The sequence below is a fragment of the Mchenga conophoros genome, linkage group LG3 (assembly GCF_057382185.1).
Source record: "Mchenga conophoros isolate Kocher_MC1m ecotype Shallow Benthic linkage group LG3, M_conophoros_male_GT1.1, whole genome shotgun sequence".
NCBI lineage: Eukaryota > Metazoa > Chordata > Actinopteri > Cichliformes > Cichlidae > Mchenga > Mchenga conophoros.
This window is the reverse complement of record NC_140528.1, coordinates 4,210,145-4,231,690: the sequence shown is the minus strand read 5'-3', so window position 1 is coordinate 4,231,690 and position 21,546 is coordinate 4,210,145. Positions and strand designations below refer to the sequence as shown.

Sequence of the window (21,546 nt, the reverse complement as noted above, 5' to 3'; positions counted from 1 at the left end):
CGAGAGAGCGAACCGGGTTGCCAGTCTTAAAACAGATCTACTGAGGCAGCAAGATTTCTCCAAGAAAGCAACCAAAGAGAATAATGCAGCAGTCGGAGCCACGTGGTTAGTGAGATGATTGCTAAAGCAGGGAAGCCATTCACAGAAGGTGCATTTGTCTAAAAGTGCATATTGCAGGCTGCAAATATAGTCTGTCCGGGAAAGAAAGGTCAGTTTAGCAACATCAGCCTTTCTGCCAACACCGCAGCAGATCGCATTTCTGACCTGTCAAGTGACATTTATGACCAACTGTGTGAGAAAGCCAAATGTTTCAGTGTATACTCAGTCGCTCTTGATGAGACCACAGACATCACCGACACTGCCCAGCTCCCAATGTATGTCCGTGGTGTTGATGACAGTTTTGAAGTGATGGAGGAGCTGCTCACAGTAATGTTTAGTTAGTAAAGTTTATGGGCCCTGTTAGAATCAATATTTCATTCTCATTCTGTTGTGTGAGAACAATAACAGAAAAATGTGCACTTGAGAACAAATTTATTGTGAATTCAGCTGTGAATGTAGAGTTTGTCATTATTTTAGCTTCCATTTCCAAATGTTAGCTGACACTTTATTAGGTACACTGGTATCTATATCAGGTACACCTGTGACCTAAATGTTCCTGCAAACAGACTCCTTGGAGACCCCTACATAAATATCCATGAACTATCCAGCTAGACTAGTGTGTCTGACCCTGAAAATATTCCTGCATGTGTGATTGTTCATGTGTCATCTGCAGGAAACAAACAGGAAGTGAGTGAAGGACACAGGAAATGTTTCCAGCTCTTCCTCCTCTATCAGACATTCTCTCCATACCTGAGAGTGTCCAGTCTCCAGCCTGGATCCTTCAGTCCAGCCGACAGCAGCTTAATTCCTGAATCACCTGGATGATTGTAGCTCAGGTCCATCTCTCTCAGATGGGAGGGGTTGGAGCTCAGAGCTGAGGCCAGAGAAGTACAGCCTTCCTCTGTGATCAGACAGCCTGACAGACTGCAGACACACAAAACAACAATCTGTCAACAATCGTTTTCTCTTTGTCACAATAACATCTATCCATTTACATCCATTCAATGTAACTTTATTTATAAGTGACAATTCCCAAAGGACAACAACAGTCATCTGAAGCTGTTTAACAGTGTAAGGTAACAGCCTCCAATATTAGAGAGAAAGCCCCAAACATCAGACAATTGTGGAGATACAGAAATTCTTTTATTGCTGCCATATAATCTGCATCATTATAACTGCATTAATAATGTTCTTTACAGCATTATTCCATCTAATAATATTTCTCACAGTATTGATATTGCATTAAAGTTGTCTATTGAACATGTTCATTTGAGGATCCTTCCATTATGTTAACTTTTATTACAAGTACGGTCAGAAGTATTTCATACACATTGCATATTTGTGCTTATGTCGAGTTGATGTTCGGTTCATTAAGGGTCTTAAGCTTCACTGGCGTGACTGTCCAGGTGATCCATGCTGAGGGAAACTAGAACAGGATGATTGCATGGATGCTTACAATACATATAACACATATAATCTAGGAATGCGTCAGGCCTGAGGCCTTAACTCATTTGGTGTCTCACTATATTTTACTCTACTTGGCAACAGATGACCAGAGTCAATAATTAGCCCCAGAGACCCTGAGGGCTTGAAGTTTATTACCTTGTATGGAGGGTGTTACAGAAAAGAGAAGTTCTGTGTCTGTTTATAGCCATTAAAGATGTACAAGATGTACCATTAACTGTGACTAATGTCTGGAACATATTTTACTCTGACTATTTTTATTGACGCCAAGGGGGGGCGTGTACCCCACTGCTTTGTAAGTGTCCACAACATGTATTTTTGTCAGAAGACATAGGCTGATGTTTTCTCCTGTGTGTTAATAAACTCATCGTTTGATTGCACTTCTCTGGGGCCTCCGTGGTTTGTCTCACTGCTCTACATTGATAGATTTCGCGACACAATCCACTGTGAGCAGCACTTGGTGATGGTGGGAAGAAGAACTCCCTTTGACACAAAGATCCTCCCAGTGAAAACAGGCTCCAGGAGGAGCATCTACCATGACTGGTTGCAGGGTGAGGGGAAAGGGAAGAGATGAGCTCAGAGAGACAAGAACAAAACAGAGAGACAAAAGTTAAGGACACGTAGTAGTGACATATAAAAGCATCAGGAGTGAAAAGAGGGGAGAAGAAAGCAGAGCATCATGGGAAGTCCACCAACAGCCTGAGCCTATAGCAGCATAACTAAGGGATGGTTCAGGGTCACCTGATCCAGCTCGAACTATAAGCTTTATCAAAAAGGAAAGTTTGAAGCTGATCTTCAAAGTAGAGAGGGTGTCTGTCTCCTGAACTCAAACTGGGAGCTGCTGCCACACCCAGTCCAACATAGCCAGGCTGAGTCGTTAGATTAGTCCAACGTAAAGTCAGAAAGTCATTACTTATGTCACATTTTAGTGCAAATGTAGAAAAACTGTCCAAAAGTTATTTCTAAATCTGATATTAAACAGTTTAAATGGTGAAAAAAGCTGTAAAGAAAACAGAAAGAGTCAATAAAAGCCTCTTTAGAGGGTCACCAGTTTAAAACTCAGACATTTAAACTGGTGATTCTCCTTCTCTGCTCCATTTCCTCTCTAGACTTCCTGTTCCTAGGAGGGATTTGATTGGCTGAACGTCCTTTTAACCTTTCTTTAGTTCTTTGGGTGCTAAGCAAAGAGGAAAACACACGAGTCATGTGACGTGACATAAGGAGCGCTCTGATTGGTTGGGATTGACAAACTATGGTGCTGTTTGCAAGCTTCGCTTTGCAGAGGCAAGAAAATCTCTTAGATAATCCACAGTGACGTTTCCACACTTTGGAGCTTCTGAAGTGCAGATGTTTGGAAACGCTGCTCCAACGTCTGGTTCAAACACTCAGATCACGTGACCTCAGCTGCCACAGGTGGCATACCTGCGGCTTCCAGGCATTGCCAGTCTCGGGAATTCCCATTTTTCATTGACTGGTCTTTTTGACCCTTTTAATGGCTGAATGATGCTTTTATATCACTGCTTCAGTTTATTCCACACACATTCAGTCCTATCAGCAGAGAGAGAGCCACACACTGTCTGTAACATCATTAGAAGATCTCAGTAAAAACAGTAAAAACTGCTTCAAGGACTAAATCAAACAGGCACCAGGGGCCCGTTCTTCGTACCTCGCTAAGTAAGTTAGCTGGATTTGATTGTTGACGATTTCGCGTGATCCTGGATCGTTCGGTTCTCCGAAGCTCATCCGGGACTTGCTGTCATAGCAACAGAGCCGTAAGCGTAAACCTGCTCGGGAGCAGGTTTACTTTATGTAAACAGGATTAGATCGCGGCCACGCAGGTATGTCCGCGTCATTTATACGAAAGCAACAGCGATATTCCACCACTGTTTCACCATAAATAAATAACATCAATGTAACTAAAGATAATGCAGCACTTGATCCTTTTATTGATGTCACACAGATACATACAGGTCATTTCCTAAAAAAGGGAAATGAACTATTAACATTCTATTACATGTATGTGATTATTACAGATGTAATTCATATTTCAGAGTAGTAATTGTAAATTACTTCGTGTAATCAAGATGAGAGACCACGGCTATAAAAGCCAAGGTGGATTTGGGAAGCCTGTTGCAGCCATGTCCTGTCCGTATACGCGACCAACCCATTGCGGAAGGTGCAAGATTGATAAGGAGAGTCCTCAGAATTCAGCGTATATTGCGGGACAGACAGGATCCTTTAGCTCAGCGCGACAGTGTGCTCATTGAGAGATATCGATATTCCCGTGAGGGTATTATTTACTTAACCAACTTGTTGACGAGGGGGTGCAGGACCACCACCTGTCTTTGTTTTGCTCCGCCCTTTTCTTGGTTGCTGTTATGAACAAACAAACAGATTATTTCAGGGTCTCTTTCCAAGAGACGACAAGCAATATAAGTGATAAATATTACCATTCTGTAGGATATTCTTATATTTCACTTTTACTTGTTCCCATGTTCTAGTGGGTCCTGTTGTGGCTCTAATGTGAAAGGGGATATAATATAACATATTATAATATAATATAATGTAATATAATATTGGATAATATGGTGTGATATGATAAATCTACCCTACCGCCTACTGGTGTTGGCCAGAGGGGCCGATGGCGCGATATGGCAGCCTGGCTTCTGTCAGTCTGCCCCAGGGCAGCTGTGGCTACAACTGTAGCTGCCTCCACCAGTGTGTGAATGTGAGAGTGAATGAATAGTGGTATCGTAAAGCACTTTGGGTGCCTTGAAAAGCGCTATATCAATCCACTCCATTATTATTGTTATTATTAAATTACTTACGAGTTTAATTTGTCAGCAACTTCCTGCCAGCCCTCTCTCCTTGCTTTTGCAGCCTTTGCAGTGTTCCCTCGCGTTCTGATTAAACTCTGAAACTCCTGAAATCCCTCACTCAAGAGTTCTTGCTCTGCTGCCGAAAAATACTGAGCGCGCTCCTTCGACATTTTCGCCGACCAATCAAAGGGTTGCCGATCAATGTTTCTACTATCGACGCGTAGCCCCTTTTACGACACCCAGTGATCTCACATTACTTCATCCAGCTGTACTAATCGTCAACAACAGGTGTGTTCGGAGAACCGGAATAGCGAGCTCACGGTTAGCGCGATGATTTGGTCTTGGATGTGTCATTTGATCTTGGATGTAGTAAGCGAGGTACGAAGAACGGGCCCCAGTTTTCAGCTCTGTCTGCGCTCTACTTTTTTCTACTTACAACAGAAAATAGGATGTACTGCATTCAGGGATATCATCCTCACTGTCAGCTGTTACTCACAGACTGTGTGTAGAAATACAGAAAATACTGATCCTATAAAAAGGAAAGCTAGAAAAACACATTGATTCCAGGCTCTATTTTCCTTTTTGAGTCTGTCAAATCCAACAGGACTTGTGCAGGTTCACTATGAGCCAAACTCCAGACTGACAGTGAAACATCAGGCCAGTGTTAGAAGGTAAAGTTCAGGAAAGTTTTTTAATGGTTCAGAAGATGTTCAGCTGAGGACGACTTAAAGATGTGCGTGAAATGGAGGCTTCTGATTGGTCAGAATGAGCCTGTGAAAATGGGACAAACTTTGTATAAAGAAAGAAAACACATTTAATCTTTTCATGGAAATGTATCTTTTTCAAAGTGATTCCAAATCAAAGCTAACGCCACGCCAGCTTGTAACTTTGATTGACAGTGTGTAGAACTGATGACACAAACTCCCAGAAAACCTCAAAGTCAACATAACGCATCCAAAGCTTCACGGCTGGGAGCAAAACATGAGGCCAACAAACAGCTGTAAACCTGTGTGCCTATTACAGTAAACACAGCAGTCTGTTATGTTTGACTAAACTGATGTATTGTGTGTCTGTAGTTGTGTTGTGAACTGTGCTGGGCTCGTCTGTGTCCCCGTTTCACAGAACAGCATCTTCAAGATGGCACAAATGCTTCCAGTGTTTCAGTTTGACGAAGCCTGGCTTTGCCCATCGCTGCTTTTAAAACAGTGTTTGTGCTGCCAAGGACATCTTGTATTGGTCTCATGTCATGAATGGGAGTGTTTCAGGAGGCAGACTGAACCTTTGATGAGTTTGGTGTCTTAAACTGAGGATTGAAAGGACACGAGGAACAAACTAAAGAGAATCTAAAAGAGGCCGGCAGCACATGAGGAGGAGAAACTGACACTGACATAAAGACTGAGGGAAGGACAGAGCCATCTATACAGCTGAGGTCAACACAGGAGGGTCATGTGACCAGTGTTGGGTAAGTTACTTTAAATTAGTAACTTAGTTACATTACTAGTTACTTCTATCAAAAGTAACTCAATTACTTCAAGTTACTCGTTACTTTCAGAGTAACTAGTTACTAGGGAAAGTAACTTTGGTTTTACTCAGAATTCTCTTGTTAATGTGTTGCTTCCGTAACTGGATACCCAGCAAGATTGCCAGTCTTCTAGCTTGCTTACTTGCCACAAGTGCACTGTGCCACCTACCAATAGAAAGGAAAAAATAATGTGCACATTTCCACAAGAGAAATCCCACGCCTGATTCTATCCTAGCCTGCTTTTCACATCCAACACGAAAACTGCAGTTTCGATTGTACTCAGAACTCGGAAATTCTGCCTTCTGAATAGGAAGATGTAGGTAACACCAGACTGAAGATGAGCTGCATACAGGGCTGGACTGGGACAAAAAAATTGTCCCGGGCATTTTGACTAGAGACCGGCCCACCATTATAGGAAAAATCATAAAGCCTTTGAATGAAAATAAACACTGTTGTGACAGTGATGTACACTGTTCTGATGGTATATATGTATCAATCTATCAATTGTTTGTTGCAAGACTCAGATAATTATTTTTTTTAAAAGTGAGACATTTTAAATGAGAATAAGAAAGTATTTCTTTGTGCCCCCCTTTCCCTTTTAATGCCCTACATGCCGATCAGCTGATCACTGATCAGTTTCATTGAAGTATAAACAGGAGAGGGAGGGTGAGAGGATGAGAGAAGAAGAGGCAGCTGTGCGGCGTAAACACAGAATAACTCCAGCTGTGTGTCTTTGTCATTGTAGCTGAAGTCTGGGAGAAACTGTTCCTTTTCACCTCAATACGAAACGCGTAATATTTTCTCTGAATACGAGATGATTCCGTTTTTTACGGGACGGTTGGCAACTCTAATAATTAACCTTATGAACAAAATAAAGTTCAACATCATTAACTTCATAGCACCCACCCAGCTGTATAGAAACTCCGTCATGCTAGCTAGCACGCAGTACGAAAAAGTCAGCATAACGAAAATAAACTCCACCTAAACTTGGTTCATATCTGACCCAGATGGACTGCAGGTTATAACTTCTTACCTGAAGTTCAGTTCACCTGACACTCTCGGACCAGCGGCCGCTTCGGGTCTCTCCTCCTGCCTCCCTTTTTCTTCATCCACTTGCTAATGTTATTGAATCTGTGGAAGCTCCGCGATAGCCACCACACGAAGTAACGAATAACGAGCCTATCTAAATCCCAGTAACAAGTAACGCGTTCCCGGTTTTGGCATAATAACTAGTTACCGTGCTCGTTACCACAATAATAACGTAGTTACTGTAACGCGTTACTTAATAACGCGTTAGTCCCAACACTGCATGTGACACAGCTGAAACTCATCCAGACAACGTCTGACACCAGAGACCATACTTACCAAAATAAAACAGGTTATAATGAACAAAAATGAGTGGAACAGCGGAGTGAACTGAGCAGCAGGAGGGAGGGCGTTTCTCCAAAACATGTGTCCATCAAAATTATGGACAGTCGTGTATATTAAGTAGACTTGTTCAGATTTGTCCAACACTTTTCTCTGTCAGTGTTTCACAGAATATCATCAAAGAGTCATGATAGTTACCATTAGTGTCACTGTGGAGATGCTTATTCCAGCATCACTGACTTCATGGTTCCAGTTTCCATCACTAAGGACTACATGTAGTGATCCTGCTGTTAGCCATGTTAGCATGTTAGCTCCAACAGGTGGTCAGTGTGAGAGCGGTGATATCAGTGACATCTAAACAAGGAAGGAAGAGACTGTTGAAGGCAGCGAGCTGTGACTGCTGTGAACAGTGTCCTCACACTATTTTCTCCCTGTGTCAACATACATGAGGCTGCTTCAGCTGCAACACACCACAAACACCTTTATACAACTAAATATACTCAGAGCGCACTGCTGTGGTTGCTGTGGTAACCATCCATATATCCAGCTGTTTGGGGCCGAGTCTGCTTCCTCATCCTAGGGAAAAACCCTCAAAGTTTCATGTGTTTTTGACTTGAAGCTTTTTGTGATTTGGTTTTATTTGTTGTTCTACACACACAATAATGAAGAGCACATGTTTATAGTGGCACATTCAGACCAATGACAACAGTCCATTCACACTGACCTCCTTCCAGCAACTTTTAGGACAGTCAATAGCAATTTTCCTTACTGAGGAGTTGGCAACATTGCCAGGAGCAGTGGGTGAATGGCAGCATCACCATGAAGGATCAACATAAAAATACATCATCATCCACAAAGAAAACCAGTCTGAGTGTCTGATGCTCTCGTTATAAAACCGCAGTCGCAGCTTGTGGCTACATTTAGCTGGTTTGCTAGTTAGCTGGTCTGCTAGTTAGCTGGCTTGCTAGTTAGCTGATTTGTTCGTTAGCATGGAGCTAACCTAACTCACTAGAACATTTGATGCTAAACTGTCTAAACTGTGTGAACAGCTTTCATTGCTGCTCTGTGTTACTCTCCAGCCTCTCTTTAACTCAGTCCTCTCAGTTTTTTCCTCGTTACAAACTAGAAAACCTTCTTTTTCAGCTTTTCCACACCCGAGCTGTGGCTAAGGTGCTACCAGCATGCAGGCTCGGTCTGTGTCACTCAATAGTTACACTCCTCACCCAGACTAACACCACTCCACAAATTCACCACTAGGAGGCGCTAAAAGACCACATACAGTGAGATCATCACTAAATGTCTGCTGTGTCTGACGTAGGGTTGCCAACCGTCCCTTGAATAACGGAATCGTCCCGTATTTAGAAAGAAAAGTACACGTCAGTGGCGCGGCTGCCCCTCTGTTGGTCTTCCTTGGTCTCTTGTGTTCTGGGGGCCTCTGGATGTCTGGAGTCTTGATCTCCTCCATACCTGCTTCATGCCCTGGAGGACGGGGCTGTGCCCCCCCCACACCCTCTAGCAGATCATTACATGAAGGAACCTTTTAAAAAAACAAGCGCGTCCATGCTCACAGGTGTACACACGGGTGATCACACCCACAAACTACACCCTTTTTGGCTCCTACCTCAAAGCACACTGTGTTCTGTTGATCTTATGTGCTGCACAATAATGTTTAACATTTAGTATTTACTGTCATATTCCCATATATCATTGTGATGTTGTTTATTCTATTACTCTTGTTCTCTTCTGCTTGTTTTCCTTTTTCTTTCTCAGCAGGTGATCCAGGTGATCGATAGATGCATATTTTTTTTTTCCTGCCCATTCTGTTGGTTTTTGTTTTTTGCCCTTCTCCCCCGTCCCTCTTCTCAGCTGTTTCTCTTTCCCTCTTTCTTTCTCCCCTTCTTTCCCCCAGTCAAGTCTGTCCCGTATTCAGCAAGTGAAAATAAAATAAACAATAAAAGGTGAATCAAATGGACCATTATGGCAAGGCTGGGATGGTCAATTTGGTAAAGTAAATCCGTTGGGCATCTTTCTTTGCCTTTAGACAACAATTCTGATGCAAAAGAGCCAAACGGGACAGGCAAAATAAATAAATAAATAAATAAATAAAAAGTACACGTCCCGTATTGAGCTCCAAAGGGACGCACTTTGTCCTGTAATACAGAGAGAATCAAAAGTAGTCTATAAATGTTAATGGAATTAACGCTTTGTTTGAAAACATAATTCCCAGCCCCTCTCCTGCTTTGTGACCAATGACCTTACGCACGAGTATGACAATTCAGATTACCACTTATCTCATTGGTAGAGGAAAGGTCGCTCGCTGAGAAAATACCAGAAGACAACAGATGACCACAAAAAGAAGCATGGCCAACAGGGAAACAAACGCTGACACTGCGGTGCAAGTCTCGGACGACAGTACACCTTCGACCAGCAATGTTTGTACCCCACCGAGAAAGAAAAAAAAAAGGCTGCATAAGTGCAGGGAGGAATGGGAAAATGAAAACACCTCGCTGGAAAAAGTGCGCGATAACACCTATAAAGCGCACTGCACTGTGTGCCGTCGCACTTTTTTCATAGGCCATGGTGGACTGGCAGCATGCTTCTAGTGGTGGGCACATGAGTGGCATGAAAGCTCAGGGAACCCTTAACCAATTTGTTGTTCACCAGGCCATGGCAGCAGAAGATATGGTATGTAGACATTGTTGTTGTTTTTAAACCCTCTGGTTAAGGTTAATGTGAGCATGTGCAGTGAATATCAACTCTATGTGGCCAGAAGTGTGATAATATAATTTATTTTGTGTAATAAACTGCAAGGATAGATGATTACAACGAATAGATGACTAATACATAAAAGTAATACATAGATTAATAATGATGATGAGTTATGATGCGTAATCATGGGAACAAGCCGGTTTACAAACAGGAGCAGCTGATTAGCATTAGAAAAGCTGAAATAATACCTCAACTGAAGCCAGCTGCACTAAATGCACTTTATGTGCACTGTTATAAGAATGTTTTTCTTTCTATTGTTTTCTATAAATTTATATAATTTTAAGTTAAGCAGGACAGAGTTCTTTTAAAGAAAGATTAACTTATATTCTTTAAAGTTAAGCATGACAGGCTTCTGTTTAAGAAAGAGACCTGTTTTACTGTGTTAATGTTGTCATTTTGCACTACAAATAAATGGCTAAATGATCATTTGTTTCCCATGTGTTCATATCACAAAGAATATGCATCATTAAATCAACTTCAAGTCAAAGGGTTAAAAAAATAATTTCACACACACAAAAAAGAGCTAAAAAATTCACCACACTTGGAAGGGTGGAGACAACTGGGTCGCCCGGCCCTGGCCACGAGGTGTCCCAGGAAGTTGGCAACCCTAGTCTGACGGTGACTTGGGTTTTTACTAACTGGCTACATGAGCATGATTAGCTGCAGTTCTATCTTTGTAAAAGAGACTCAGCAGCAGATTAGAACCAAACAGAAACATTTCTACTTTTTCTGCAGCACCAGCTGGATGCATGGAGCCTAAACTCCAGTGACAATGAGACACATACAGTGTGACTGCTGTGACTTTACAGCTGGGCCTCATTCACATTGGACTGTGGGAGGAAGCAGAGTATCTGAAGACAACCCACACACACTATCACCCTTATTTAGAGAAGTATAATGAATTAACTGATAAAGTAATAAATTATTTGATATTTCAATGAAAATACTTTTTAACAATTGTTTAGAAGTCAACAATAATAGTTAAATAAAAAGAAGCGTCAAATCAATAAACACTCAATAAAACCTTGTACAGCTGAAACTCATGTAGACAATGTCAGGGGAGGAAGTAAAACTAAACCTTTGACACCAGAGATGAAAACTACCAAAATAAAACAGGAAGTTAATAACAACCATGAGTGGAACACCTGAGTGAACCTAGTAAAGGGAGAATACATCATCATCCACAAAGAAAACCAGTCGCAGCTTGTGGCTGCAGTTAGCTGATTTGCTACTCAGCTTGGAGTTAACTCAGTAGAACATAGAATGCTAAGCTGTCTAAACCAGGGGTGTCAAACATATGGCCCGTCGGCCAAATTCAGCCCCTGAGATAATTTCATATATCAGTTATTAAAGAATTTTCAGGGTTGCTGATATTCCATGGCAGCAGGGCTGGGACTTTATTCTGATGGACACATCATGTGGCCAATCACATTAAGAGACAGCCTGGGATCATGCCACTTTTAAAGAAAGGGATGGGGGCAAACGTTCAGAAGAAAGCAAGCTTAGTGGTACAGGCCTGGTACACACAGACACAGGTTTAAATTCAAGCGTGTCAGGAAAAAGTGAAAGCATAAAATGAGCAGCATCTGGCTGAGTTTCAGTGATATTGGAGACGGCAAAGCTGAGTGCAGAATTTATAAATTAGAAGCTGGATAAAGTGATACCCATTTTCCATTGTGAAGGACAAAAGGTTTCAAACTTGTCCAGGCCTTAAGGTCATGTCCGTTCTCTTCTTAGTGGTAGTAAATGTATAAAATTAAGACTAATGAAAACACTGAATTAAAATTGCTTCCTTTAAAAACACCAAGCTTACAGTTCAGTTTTGAATACTACATATATAAACTATATATAACAAAGTGCCTTTGAATGGCAAGGATGCAGAAATGTCTGTATGTAGCACAGAGCCAGTGCTCACGGTCTGAATGAGTGTCACAGACCTGAATGTGCATTTAAAGAAATTTATAATTAAATTTCTAATTATGATCTTCAGCACCCAACACCATGACTATGTACATATTGTCGGGTGTAAGAATATTTGTGTTGTGTTCTGTGGATTCAACTCTGCAAACTCATCAGTAATTTCATCAGCAAGTTTCTACTTAGACAGCAATAAAACAGAAAGCAGTTCCCAGGAACTACTTCTTGTTTTAGAATCTTTCAACATAAGAGTACTTTGCACATCAGAACACCCCCATATCTCCTCTTATTAAAGGATTACCTTATTATTAATTTGCTAATTCTGCCAGTTGATTACAAAATGCTTGATCTCACCTGAGAGTTTCCAGTTTGCAGTGTGGATTCTTCAGTCCTTCAGACAGAAACTTCACGCCTAAATCCTGCAGGTTATTGTTACTTAGGTCCAGCTGTCTCAGATTAGAGGACTGAGAGCTGAGACCTGAGGACAGAGCTTCACAACTTCTCTCTGACAGGTTACAGAGACTCAGTCTGAAAAATAACAGAAAAACAATTTTAAAAAACTTACTTTTGATCAAGTGTAATGAGATTACATAACATTTAGCAATATTCCATTCTCTTTTTGTCAAGAAAGTAACGAGCAACATGTGGAAACAATCAGAGAGAGAACAGAGAACAGAGCAGTAAAAGAACAGTGGATAGTTCAATAGGCTTTTGGTATCAACAAAACGTGCCAAATTTCTTTATTTTGTCATCGTTTAAGAAGAGTTCATGATTAAAACTCAGATAACAACTCAAGGCCAGGTCTGGGTGTAACTTTGATGACAGTTACACCCAGAAAAATTTCAGAAATGCCGACAGGTATTCAGTATTGAACAAAATGAGTACTGATTATCACTTAACAGTTGTATACACTTTTCAGACACCAGCACTCATAACTGTGGTTTTGGGGGTTATTTTGTTAGTGGTTTTAGTTGATCACACCTGCTTTTTGTCAACAAGCATATGAATACAAATGTACTTACAGAGCTTTGTTGGAGGCTTTGACCACTGGCAGCAGCCTCAGAAGAGCCTCCTCTGAAGCAGAGTATTTCTGCAGGTCAAACACATCCAGATCTTCTTCTGATGACAGTAAGATGAAGACCAGAGCTGACCACTGAGCAGGAGACAGTTCATCTGTGGAGAGACTTCCTGATCTCAGGGACTGTTGGATCTCCTCCACTAGAGAACGATCATTCAGTTCATTCAGACAGTGGAACAGATTGATGCTTTTCTCTGCAGACAGATTCTCACTGAGCTTCTCCTTGATGTACTGGACTGTTTCCTGATTGGTCTGTGAGCTACTTCCTGTCTGTGTCAGCAGACCTCGTAGGAGAGTCTGATTGGTCTGCAGTGAAAGACCCAGGAGGAAGCGGAGGAACAAGTCCAGGTGTCCATTTGGACTCTGTAAGGCCTTGTTCACAGCACTGTGGTGGAAGTGTTTCTCTACAGATTTTACTTCTTTTTCAGGTTTTTGTTTCCAAAACAATATAGACCATATGGACTTTGTTTGTTGTTGTTCCAGCAGATTGAGTCCAGAGTTGATGAAGGTCCGATGGACATGAAGAGCAGCCAGAAACTCCTGAACACTCAGATGGATGAAGCAGAACACCTTGTCCTGGTACAGTCCTCTCTCCTCTTTAAAGATCTGTGTGAACACTCCTGAGTACACTGAGGCTGCTCTGATATCGATGCCACACTCTGTCAGGTCTGATTCATAGAAGATCAGGTTTCCTTTCTGCAGCTGATCAAAAGCCAGTTTTCCCAGAGACTCCATCATCTTCCTGCTCTCTGGACTCCAGTGTGGATCTGTCTCAGCTCCTCCATCATACTTGACCTTCTTCACTTTGGCCTGAACCACCAGGAAGTGGATGTACATCTCAGTCAGGGTCTTGGGCAGCTGTCCTCCCTCTCTGGTTTCCAGCACATCCTCCAGAACTGTAGCAGTGATCCAGCAGAAGACTGGGATGTGGCACATGATGTGGAGGCTTCGTGATGTCTTGATGTGGGAGATGATCCTGCTGGCCTGCTCCTCATCTCTGAATCTCTTCCTGAAGTACTCCTCCTTCTGTGGGTCAGTGAACCCTCTGACCTCTGTCACCATGCCAACACAGTCAGGAGGGATCTGATTGGCTGCTGCAGGTCGTGTGGTTATCCAGAGGCGAGCAGAGGGAAGCAGTTTCCCCCTGATGAGGTTTATCAGCAGCACATCCACTGAGGTGGACTTTCTAGGGTCAGTTAGGATTGTAGTTTTGTGGAAGTCCAGAGGAAGTCGACACTCATCCAGACCATCAAAGATGAACACAACCTGGAAGTCTTCAAAGCTGCAGATTCCTGCTTCTTTGGTTTCAGTAAAGAAGTGATGAACAAGTCCCACCAAGCTGAACTTTTCCTCTTTCAGCACATTCAGCTCTCTGAAAGTGAATGGAAATATGAACTGGATGTCCTGGTTGGCTTTGTCTTCAGCCCAGTCCAGGCTGTATTTCTGTGTTAAGACTGTTTTCCCAATGCCAGCCACTCCCTTTGTCAGCACTGTTCTGATTGGTTCGTCTCTTCCAGGTGAGGCTTTAAAGATGTCTTCTTGTCTGATGGTTGTTTCTGGTCTGTCTGGTTTCCTGGATGCTGTTTCAATCTGTCTGACCTCATGTTCATCATTGACCTCTGCAGTCCCTCCCTCTGTGATGTAGAGCTCTGTGTAGATCTGATTCAGGAGGGTTGGGTTTCCTGCTTTAGCGATGCCCTCAAACACACACTGGAACTTCTTCTTCAGGGTGGATTTAAGGTTACGATGACAAACAGCAGCTGGAAGTTCTGAATAATAATAATAAAAATACAACTTTAACAATCATATTTTACAAAATGCTGATGACAATTTCTGACCCACTGAGAAATGACTGAACACAATGGTGTCACAAGTGTCTCATTTATCCAGCAGCTTAAATCTTTAGATAAATCCTCTTACTGCTCTGCAGACGGTCAGCCAGCTCCTCCTGCTTCATTCTCCTCAGGAAGTCCACTGTGATCTTCACAAATGCCTCTCTGCTGCTGCTCCTCTGCTCATCATCCTCCCTCTGAAACTCCAAGCACTGGGGCTTATTTGGATTCAGAGCCTTCTGGATCTTCTTCAGCTCGTTCTTCACAAAAGTGATGATGTTGTCCTCCAGCAGCTGGAACAGAATATTTATGAATGACCCACCACTCTGAACTTTAGTCCACACAACATCCACTTCTTTACGATCAAGGGGCATATCATCCACGAACTCTTTACCAATTATAGGTTTGACTTTATCTGATTAACTGAGACTTTGTCCACAACTCCATGATCCCAAAGCGTTGATGCTGTTCATATGAATGCAGCGATTTCAGTGGGAGAAACATTTCACTGGTGTTCAGAGCTGAACTACCAACAGGTTGATGATCAAAGCCAGAAACTTGGAGATGTTTCAGGTGACTGAGTTGATCGTACAGACAACTGGTCTTAAAGGTTCACTCTGTTTACACATACAGATCAGTATTTAAGGTTTGACTCTCATCATCCACTGGGGCACAAACTGGGCGTCATCAGGACTCTACAACACAGAACAAACACCATCCCCACAGACACAGCAGCCAGCGAAGCAGAAGAACTTCACATCAAGAAGGTCCTGAGTAAATGTGAACGCTGGTTTGAGGGCGGAGTCAAGGAGGCCATTTATGTGAAAAGGAAAGACCATCTCTGAATGGAGGAGGGGCCTAAGGGTACAACTGTCACCATCTTACATGCTGTGATTGCAGCCATTCCCCAGCTCTCTGTGAACTGGACTCATGACCATTGATCAACAACCATTGATCAATGGTCCTGACAATATGCGTACCAATGATCAATGAACTGACCTCCCAGCCCATTGTTCCTTCAGTGGGCTGGTTTCAGTCATACAAATGTCCTGTTTATAAGATTGAAACCTGCAGTCAGCTGAGACTGAAGAAGTCACCTGATGATGATGAAACGTTTCTCCCACTGAAAACATCCAGATGAACAGAATCAAGCTTTTTGGGATTTACGTACCTGGATGATTGAGCATCAAGACACAACTCTGTGACTTTTCTCAGATGAATCAATCCTCTCCTCCAGCTTTGTTTACATCTACCAGCCCTGTGGCGCTGCCCAGGGAAATAATCTATGTGAGAGGTGGAAAGTCATACAGGTGTCTGTTCCTGCCTTCAGTTATTTTATCTACTGTGTGTCAACTGGCTGAACCTCCTCCAACTGTCTACTGTCTCCCTAAACTCAACAATGACTTAGTGATCTATCCATTCTCTGACCAAACACATCCTGCTGCAGGAGGTTAACATAGCAGCCAATGATGATCCCACTCACTGTGAACAACACATTTGGACCTGATTTGCTGCTCTGGTTTACACGTGAACTTCCACTGCTGCTGTCACCAACTTGAGAGGCTCTACAGAAAAACTGGACTTGTCCATAAAAATCATAAACTACATTACAAGGACAGCATTGCTCAATCAACTCTAATTACTACTGACATGTTATCTCTTCGAACTAAGGTACAGACACTCAAACTTGCTGCTTTCAGTGAGAAGTCAAATGTCTGAATATGAGCTGGAAGCTGCTGAGAGTCCTCCTCCTTCCCGTGGGGTTTACTTTCTCTACTACTTTCAATATAAACACGCCCCTTTCATGCACCTGCAGAGGGCCACCAGCAGATGGAGCTGTCTTAAACAAATCCACTTGGATAGTTAGCTGTAGATGACTTTATCAGTATGATTGTAGGATTTTGAGTTATTCTTTAGATTTATTTCAACTCTTATATTGTGCACAAGTGTTGAGCGACCCATAATTTCTCTGTACTTTTCATAAGAGCAGCCAGACTTTCAGCTAGTTTTTCTTTTTTAAGAGCTCTGCAGGTTTATGAAGGTGTGTCAAAGTTGTTCTTTGGACATTAGCTGCTTATTAAATCATTTTCAGTCCTCGTACAGGAACATTCTTCAAGCTAAATCCAAGTGTGTTAGACCAGAGTTAACCTGATAGATATGTGTGGGTGTGTAACTCTTAGAAGCTGATTGGCTGCTTTTTATGGGGGCTGGGTCTTTGGAAAGTGTTTTAGTAACACACCCTGAACTGGACACTTTAACAAACAACATGAGATTTTAACAGTAATGTAAAACTCATGTGATTCACTGTTATTAAGCACAAACACATCTATGGCCCTGTTTCCATTAGTAGCTGCTCAGATCGACTCACCACAGGTCGCCACGACTGGACTGGATCCACTGGTTTCCATTACAGTTGAGGACCACCTAATGTGGTCGTCTCAATACAGCCGAGTGTCAGCTCACATCATTAGTAAGTGCTAATGCTGCTAATTTCCATCATATTTGTCATTTATTGCTCAAAGTTATTGAAGAAACAGTTATTCAGCTTCATTCCCACTGATCTCGACTACAAACTGTTTCACTTTGGTTTCTGTTTAAAGCCTCGATGTTTAAAACGTTTCCCTGTGATCACATTTGCACCGTCTGATTTCAAAGTTTGTTTCTTTTGGTCATTTAGTCCACAGAGTCCTTGGTGTTCTGAAAGGGACCTATAAATAAATGCATTATTATTAATATTAAAGTAGTTGTTGTACATGTACAGACCATAAATATGGAGTCCAGCTGTGTTTGATGCTGCTGGGCAGACTGACCACTGGGAACCTCTGAGCTCTGCTGCTCCACTCTGTGGAGGAACCATGAAGGATCAGATCAACACAGGATAAAGATCCAGGAGTTTCTGCTCAAATAACTTCATCTGAATCAAGTCTGTCAAGTTTTAAACTCTCAGATTGTGAACATATCAGTAATTTTCAGTCTGTTTTCATGGACGTCCTTTCAGTGGTGATGTCAGGGATGATTTTGAAGAAGCTCATCAAACTGAACCATCAGCAGATCACTGCTCCAAAACCAGAACATGATCCGAGTCTCCCTCCACCACCAGAACACCAGCTTTACTAACGTGGTAGATCAGTGTAGTACAGATCAATAACTGATGAGTCATTTGATCAAAATCACTGAGTGCTTCACGTCTGACCCTCTGATGCTTCTGTAGACATTTTGCATATTTAATGAATGTCTGACAGTTTTACATTCATTCTATGAACACAGTGGAAATGTTGTGTTATAGTCTCCATGTTGTTTCCAGCATCATAAATTCTTAAGTTCAGAAAATTAGATTCTTTCTTCACAGCTGAAAAACAACAACATTTATTCTCTATTGAAATCTGCATCGTCCACTCCAAAGGTCACAATCTGAAGGTAACATCTGGTTTTGTTCCCTGTGGTTAACTCTGAGCATCAGTATGGTGGGATTTATCCACTACATCCACACCACTGTGGTTCAGTGTTGTCCTGATGGAGTAACAGCAGCCAGTATGATCCAGGCTTTAGCTGCTGGGTCTCTGTGTGACCTCTCAGACTGTTTAACAGATCAGACACAAAGAGAATCAGAGCAGCTCTGTTCTTTAAAGACAAACATGAACCCACTCAGGTCACACTTTCCCCACAGATATGAGCATCACTGTCCTCAAACAGCAAATGACCAAGTCGAACATTTGGATCTTTTCTCTTTCATTGTTTTCTTTTTAATGAATCTTTGTAACAATCTGAGGATGTTTCAGGTCATATTTATCCAGGAAACACAAACATGTAAAGGAGTCATCACAGCTCTCTGACCTCGTTGCTCCAGGTTCACCACTGAAGCCTGGAGGATTTCCACCTTTGGACCGGTCACTCCTCACAGACGGACAGCTGGACCCTGCAGACTGTGACCTCTGACCTCTGCAGACACAAACATGATTGAAGCAGCTGTGATCACACAGACTGCAGATAATGCAGCTGTTTCCTGTCAGTAACATCCTCTTAGATTAGAGTTCAGCTTTTTACAGGAAAACTGGACAAAACTGATTTTTGTTACAAACTCATTTTCATTTCCTCTCAGCTCACAAACACAGTCAGACAATCAACCAGAGTCAACACTGATTATAATGTCAGTGCAGAATTATTTCTGTTACTCAGTGAGTTCAGCTCTCTGACCTCGTTGCTCCAGGTTCACCACTGAAGTCTGGATTTAGATCTTTGGACCGGTCACTCCTCACAGACGGACAGCTGGACCCTGCAGACTCTGCTCTGTCCTCCTCTTCCTCCATCATCATCTTCAGTCAGTCTGAGAGGTAAACCACAAACACTCAGTGAGTTCACATTAACAGGAGGAACTGAGTTACAGTCGCTGACCTCTGACCTGTCATGTGACCATGAAACCAGGTCAATATGTCTGTAGGTTCAGTCATCCAGGTCATGTGATCTAAGGAGCTTGGAGAGAAAAGAGACGTCTTTAAGTTTCTGGAAGACGTTTCATCTGAGAAGCTTCTTCAGCTCTAAAACCAAACGGTGGAGAGTCCCAGATATTTAAACCTGAGAGGGAAAGAAAGCATGTCGCTGACCCACCACTGATGTTATTTCAAGGAGGAAACTGAGAGCCTTTGCACCAGGAGCACAAACATCAGCTCCAGCAATGATCCACTGATGTGTTTTTATTCCATGTATGAATGTTGTTATTGACAGAGATGACGTTTGTGTGTCAGTGATGCAGTGACTGTTGTTGTTACCTGTACAGGCTGGTTAGACTCTATGAAACAGATCATACAGATCTCTGCATGTTAGAAGAGACTATTAAAGGTCATGAATGAGACAAAGGCAGGGAGGCGTCCTTTACAGCTAAACAGCAGAGTGAGAGAACAGCCAGCACCTCTACATTTATCACATTATACAGCATATGTATGATACTGACAGGGATGAGAAGAATTTAGTGATTCTGATCCCATCATTGATATTACTTATTGATTCTCAGTAGCTCTGCTCTGACAGTCACCACCATCACTGAGCAGCATATCAAAGACATTTGTGCACATTAACTGCATGTTGTGGCTCAAATGTTTGTGCATGTTGGAGGCATTTCCTCTTTGTTGTGATCAGTGTTGGTCATTACTCAAAACAGACATTATTACACATATTACACAGAACACTTTGATTAAAAGTAATGGAGTACGTTACTTCATTACTCCTCATAACATTACTTTGATGTTAAAATGAACAAATGAGCATATAACAACATAAAGCTGAGGTACAGCCCCACACACCAACACAGATCCTGATGAGGTCACGTGATGTTTCTCTGAGTGTTTATGAACACAAATCAAAGATGAAACAGCACAAAGACACTTCAAAGTGATTCTACTGTAGAAACATGAACAGGTAGAAACCTGCAGCCTGACTGCTCATCACTTTGTTACCTGTTCAAGTTCAGCAGCAGCAGCTCACTTTATCACGGTGCTGGTCTGGGGTCAGTGGTTACTCAGCTTTAACCTCACTCTGGGTTCTTGGCTAGCCTAGCTTTAGCTTAGTGTTAGCATGCTGTGTGCTAGCTCAGCGTCAGAGCTCTGCAGGTGTCTCGTGTGTAAATATTAATCACAGTGACAGTAAAGGAGGTAAAGGGCTGTGACGTCATCACGTACGCTGCGTCCTCTGTGGGCTCTGAGTGAACTCAAAGTACAAACTACAAGTACACAAACACGAACGTAGCTCAGAGTGGCGGACACACTCGGCCTCGTTGGTCCAGCTGTGAGTCCGTTACCGTGAACTATGGAGCGGCAGATTTGTGCTGAACTAAGCTGCACACAGCTGATGTTAGCCAGGAAACATTACACACTGACTTTAATGGAGAGACCGGAAATACAAACACACACAGTTTGTTGTGTGAAGAAATCAAACACGAGCTGAACAAACAGTAAAGTTCCTAAAGACAAACTGTTAAAGGAGGAAACAAAGCAAACTTACAGTTTCTTCACACACCAACAACAAGCTCCACTCCACACCTGGACACTAAACACGGACACACAGGTGAGCTGCTTCCTGGAAGGAGGCGGGGCTCCACCTGAAACTCAGCACAGGTGGGAGGGGCTCAGCTCTGTGTGTGCTGATGTGTTAACTTTAAAAATATGCCGTCTGACTGCTCAGACTGAGTCAGAGTAAAGTTCACATGCTGACGTGTGGAGACATGAAACCTTGTTGTAGCTGCAGGTGTGAACACACTGATCCCAGATCAGCTCTGCTGTATTTGTAACATGAACATTTCTGCTGCAAAGCTTCAAATGTTCAGCATGTTTCTCTGTTTCCAGTCTATAGATCCAGTCACACTTTCTACCTTCACCTGTGCAGTAAAGACTGAGAGCAGAGCTGAAAGCAAGCGTCCAATCAGTGAGCAGCATCAACACCTGAGCTTCATTCAGACTCTGTTATTGAAGATGTTGTTGGTACAAAGTTCATCTGCTGCTCACATGAATCCATGAAAGATTTATTTCACTGAATGTTTCTTCAAAGCTCATTTCAACCTGTTGAAGTCATGAATGAAAGTGCAGACTGAGAGTGGATCACATGATGTTTGAGGTGTGTCATGTGACATGTTCAGTATTGTCACACATGTCTAGATTGTCCCTGATATCATAACTGCTCAAACACTGA

The 21,546-nt window shown here is 42.3% G+C and overlaps 1 protein-coding gene and 1 long non-coding RNA gene across 2 annotated transcripts in view; both read right to left on the bottom strand.

Annotated features, from left to right (window-relative positions):
• Nucleotides 1-15,008, bottom strand: part of LOC146577034 (protein NLRC3-like) — a 22,140-nt gene extending 7,132 nt beyond the window's left edge. Inside the window, exons 1-4 of the mRNA XM_085269680.1 lie at nt 14,957-15,008; nt 12,981-14,805; nt 12,313-12,486; nt 858-1,023 (exon numbers count right to left, since the gene is read on the bottom strand). Of these exons, the coding sequence (XP_085125806.1) occupies nt 858-1,023; nt 12,313-12,486; nt 12,981-14,805; nt 14,957-14,993 (2,202 nt within the window). The 5' untranslated portion in view covers nt 14,994-15,008. The remainder of the gene's footprint in view (nt 1-857; nt 1,024-12,312; nt 12,487-12,980; nt 14,806-14,956) is intronic.
• A 3,694-nt stretch (nt 15,009-18,702) lies between these two features.
• Nucleotides 18,703-20,931, bottom strand: LOC146577033 (uncharacterized). The gene is made up of 3 exons (XR_014891399.1): nt 20,863-20,931; nt 19,063-19,192; nt 18,703-18,807 (listed from the first exon to the last, which is right to left on the bottom strand). It is a non-coding gene; the product is annotated as an uncharacterized LOC146577033 (long non-coding RNA).
• Between the last annotated feature and the right edge of the window lie 615 nt (nt 20,932-21,546).